Source organism: Megalops cyprinoides, chromosome 23 (assembly GCF_013368585.1).
Source record: "Megalops cyprinoides isolate fMegCyp1 chromosome 23, fMegCyp1.pri, whole genome shotgun sequence".
NCBI classification, from domain to species: Eukaryota; Metazoa; Chordata; class Actinopteri; order Elopiformes; family Megalopidae; genus Megalops; species Megalops cyprinoides.
The window spans coordinates 22825950-22830949 of NC_050605.1; the positions used below are offsets into that span (position 1 = coordinate 22825950).

General features: G+C 58.0%; 1 protein-coding gene across 5 annotated transcripts in view; it reads left to right on the forward strand.

The window, feature by feature from the left end:
* Positions 1–5000, forward strand: part of LOC118770253 (ELKS/Rab6-interacting/CAST family member 1-like) — a 192708-nt gene that overhangs the window by 40106 nt on the left and 147602 nt on the right. For all 5 annotated transcript variants that reach the window (XM_036517808.1, XM_036517809.1, XM_036517810.1 and 2 more), the window contains exon 3: positions 3262–3678. In XM_036517808.1, the coding sequence (XP_036373701.1) occupies positions 3262–3678 (417 nt within the window). The remainder of the gene's footprint in view (positions 1–3261; positions 3679–5000) is intronic.

The following is a 5000-nucleotide window of genomic DNA, read 5'->3' on the forward strand; positions in this document are numbered from 1 at the left end:
GCTCCCTCTCTTTTCTTCTCTCTCCTCTCTTCTCTTTCCTTCTCTCCTTCTCTCCTTGTCTCTCCTCTGTGTCTCTCTTCCCCTCCCTGTCCCTCTCTTCTCCCTCCTTCTCTCTCCCTCTCTCTCTCTCTCCCCCTCCCTCTCCTCTCCCACCTCTCTCCTCTCCCTGACTCCCTCTCCTCTGTGCTGGTGATTAATGCTCGATGTGGGTATGGCGATAGCATCTTTCTTCTCCTTTCTTTTTTCCTTTGCTTTTTTTTTCCCCTCGTGTTCCCTTTTATGGGGCGTTTTTTTCCTTCAGTCGGACGCTGCTGGGCATGAAAGTCAGTTCAGGGTGAGAAATGATTGCTTCTGCAGCCGCAGGGAGAGAAGGAGAGAGGGAGAGAGGAGGGAAGAGGGAGAGAGAGGGAGGGAGAGAGGAGGGAAGGGGAGAGGGAGAGAGAGGGAGGGAGAGAGGAGGGAAGAAGGAGAGCGAGGGAGGGAGAGGGAGAAAGGAAAAGGGGGAGACTAAAGAGAGAGGGAGGGAAAGAAGGAAAGAGGAGGAATGAGAGAGAGAGTGAAACAGTGGGATGGGTGGGGTGCACGCTCACCTGTCTTGTAGCGGTGGTGACGCCGTGGTGCCGGCAGCGGGGTCATCAGCGCGTTGCTCCTGGTGCGTCGGTGGGCATGTTTTTGGCCCTGTGAGCGTGACCCGGGTGCAGAGTGCCCCGCCCGTGCCTTCCACACTGTACTGGGATCAGTTTAATCTGGGCCTGAGACTGGGCTCGGGAAACACATCCAGATGTGAGCAGGGAGAAACAGCTGCGTTTGTGCCTCGGAGGCGAGTCAGTGTCCTGGAAGGTGGGAGAGGGAGCGAAGGGGTCAGCCGGTCTCTGAGGCACCCACCACCCCCTATCACTGTCCCAGAGACACCCACCACCACCTATCACTGTCCCAGAGACACCCACCACCACCTATCACTGTCCCAGAGACACCCACCACCCCCAGCACTGTCCCAGAGACACCCACCACCACCTATCACTGTCCCAGAGACACCCACCACCACCTATCACTGTCCCAGAGACACCCACCACCACCTATCACTGTCCCAGAGACACCCACCCCCCCCCAGCACTGTCCCAGAGACACCCACCACCCCCAGCACTGTCCCAGAGACACCCCCCCCCCAGCACTGTCCCAGAGACACCCACCACCACCTATCACTGTCCCAGAGACACCCACCACCCCCAGCACTGTCCCAGAGACACCCACCACCACCTATCACTGTCCCAGAGACACCCACCACCACCTATCACTGTCCCAGAGACACCCCCCCCCCGCTGTCCCAGAGACACCCCCCCCCAGCACTGTCCCAGAGACACCCCCCCCCAGCACTGTCCCAGAGACACCCCCCACCCCCTATCACTGTCCCAGAGACACCCCCCCCCAGCACTGTCCCAGAGACACCCCCCCCCAGCACTGTCCCAGAGACACCCACCACCCCCAGCACTGTCCCAGAGACACCCCCCCCCCCCCCCCCCCCAGCACTGTCCCAGAGACACCCCCCACCCCCTATCACTGTCCCAGAGACACCCCCCCCCAGCACTGTCCCAGAGACACCCCCCCCCCCCCCCCCCAGCACTGTCCCAGCGCCCCTGAGCTGTGTGTGGGTGAGGAGGGCAGTGAGTCCTGAGCCGCTCAGATCCCAGCTGTCTGCTCAGCCCCTCTGTTACAGCTGCTGACAGAGCAACACACACTCCTGTTTGTTCCTACTGTAAATTCTGACTCTGTGCTTTTAGGTGCATACCTGCGTGCCTGCGTGTGTGTGTGTGCTCTGTGTGTGTGTGCCTGCGTGCGTGTGTGTGTGTATGTGTGTGTGTATGTGTGCTCTGTGTGTGTGTGCCTGCGTGCGTGTGTGTGTGTATGTGTGTGTGTGTGTGTGCTCTGTGTGTGTGTGCCTGCGTGCGTGTGTGTGTGTATGTGTGTGTGTATGTGTGCGTGTGTGTGTGTGCCTGCGTGCGTGTGTGTGTGTGCTCTGTGTGTGTGTGTGTGCTCTGTGTGTGTGTGTGTGTGTGCGTGCTCTGTGTGTGTGTGTGTGTGCTCTGTGTGTATGTGTGTATGTGTGCTCTGTGTGTGTGTGTGTGTGTGCTCTGTGTGTGTGTGTGCGTGCTCTGTGTGTGTGTGTGTGTGTGTGTGTGTGTGTGCTCTGTGTGTGTGTATGTGTGTGTGTATGTGTGCGTGTGTGTGTGTGTGCCTGCGTGCTTGTGTGTGTGTGCTCTGTGTGTGTGTGTGTGTGTGCTCTGTGTGTGTGTGTGTGTGTGTGCGTGCTCTGTGTGTGTGTGTGTGTGCTCTGTGTGTGTGTGTGCTCTGTGTGTATGTGTGTCTGCGTGCGTGTGTGTGTGTGTGTGAGAGGGACAGTGAGGGTGAGAGAGCAGGGAGGTGTCGTGAGAGCCTCCCGCCGGCGCGGTGCGCTGAGAGAGAAGGGAATGGGTCCAGGACGGTTTGGAACAGGCCCTTTTCTCAGCTCGCCCCTGAGCCCAGATTCGCTCCTCTCTCCCTCACAGATGGCTGCTGTTGCCTAGCAACCCAGGTCGCCTGTGGAATTATGGCTGGGAGAGAAACAGACTGCCCCTCAGTGCCCACCATCAGGGAAGGGGAGAGAGAAAGAGAGGGAGAGGGAGAGGAGGCTGAAATTGTCTAGGTGGTGAGCGGTCATCCAAAAAGAAAAAAGACTGGTGAACAATGCCAAGAGGAAGTGAACTCCACCATTTTGTTTGTGGCTGTGTCTGGAGCTTCGGTGGGGAGCAGTGTGTGATGTGGAGGGGTGTTGCAGTGCTGGCCCGCGGGGGTGGGGTGAGGGTCCCGACACTGCAGGAGGGTCGGGTCACGGGTCGGGTCTCGGGTCGGGCCGAACCGTGGGCCATGTCGTTGGCTGGGCTATTCGGCAGCGCTGCCATGGTAACGTCTCTCCACAGATTCGCTCGGTCGGCTCTGTCTCAGTCAGGGGCTGCGGTGTCAGGCGTGGAAAGACGTGAAGTGTAAACGGGAATGCTGTGTGTGCAGAATGGTGTTGGAAACAGTCTTGTAATCATTTGTGTTTTTGGGGGTGGGTGGGGCTGGTCAGTAATAACAAACCTCTGCAGAATGCACCAGCCTTTGTTCCCGCGCCCCCTCCCCTGCCCCGTGCCACGGTGTGGGCGCTCTGTGCTCCCGTACCCCCCGTACCCTCGGCTGTGCTCCCGCACCCCCGCGCTCACCCCGTCTCTCCATCTGCCCCCCCAGCACCTGCAGATGACCATCCAGGCGCTGCAGGACGAGCTACGGATCCAGCGCGACCTGAACCAGCTGTTCCAGCAGGACAGCAGCAGCCGGTCCAGCGAGCCGCTGGCGTCCGAGCTGACCGAGGAGAACTTTCAGCGGCTGCACGGCGAGCACGAGCGGCAGGCCAAGGAGCTCTTCCTCCTGAGGAAGACTCTGGAGGAGATGGAGCTGCGAATCGAGACCCAGAAGCAGACGCTCAGCGCCCGCGACGAGTCCATCAAGAAGCTGCTGGAGATGCTGCAGAGCAAGGGCCTGTCGGCCAAGGCCAGCGAGGAGGACCACGAGCGTACCCGCCGCCTGGCCGAGGCCGAGATGCACGTGCACCACCTGGAGAGCCTGCTGGAGCAGAAGGAGAAGGAGACGGCCGCGCTGCGGGAGGTGAGGACCGGAACAACCCTAACCTTAACCCTGACCACACCCCATACACCCCTAACCCTAACCCTAACCCTGACCACACCCCATACACCCCTAACCCTAACCCTAACCCTAACCCTGACCACACCCCATACACCCCTAACCCTAACCCTAACCCTAACCCTGACCACACCCATACACCCCAACCCTAACCACACCCCATACACCCCTAACCCTAACCCTAACCACACCCCATACACCCCAACCCTAACCCTAACCCTGACCACACCCCATACACCCCTAACCCTAACCACACCCCCTTACACCCCTAACCCTAACCCTAACTAAGCCTCCTTACACCCCTAACCAATGCCCTAACCAACACCCCAGCCCCATACAGTAACCAAAACTCCCAGCTATACACCCTAACCAATTCTACCAGCTTTACACCCTACACACAGTAAGAAACACTCCCAACTTTAACACCCTAAGCAACGCTCCAACTGTGCACCCTGTCTAACAGACCTACACCAGAACAAAACACTGCCATTTCAGCTCTACTCTGGAACCAACCCACCTAGTTTAGGGTGAGACTGTGTGTAACACTCCTAACAACTCTAACAACTCCTAGTCCAGCTCTACACTGTGTAACACTCCAGGTTCAGCTCCACACACTGTGTGAAAGGGTTACTTCAGTTCTATTCTCTGTCAGGCTCCTTCTTCAGCTGTACTCGGTGTGTAAGGCTCCCAGTTCGGCTGTACTGTGTGATCAGTGACCCAGTTTGAAGGCGCTCTGTGAGTCTCTAACCTCGCTGACTGTGAGTCTCTAACCTCCCTGACTGTGAGTCTCTAACCTCACTGACTGTGAGTCTCTAACCTCGCTGACTGTGAGTCTCTAACCTCACTGACTGTGAGTCTCTAACCTCACTGACTGTGAGTCTCTAACCTCACTGACTGTGAGTCTCTAACCTCGCTGACTGTGAGTCTCTAACCTCACTGACTGTGAGTCTGTAACCTCCCTGACTGTGAGTCTCTAACCTCGCTGACTGTGAGTCTCTAACCTCGCTGACTGTGAGTCTGTAACCTCACTGACTGTGAGTCTCTAACCTCGCTGACTGTGAGTCTCTAACCTCGCTGACTGTGAGTCTGTAACCTCACTGACTGTGAGTCTCTAACCTCACTGACTGTGAGTCTGTAACCTCACACACTGCTCCACGTGAGACGGTGCTCGAGCCTGCCGCACAGTGACGTTTGGTCTGGCTGAACAGGAAGTGAGAGAGAACAGTGAAGGCGCAAACGAAGGGTGTGAGGCAGGGACGCACCGAGGAGCAAACGGACGAGGTCGC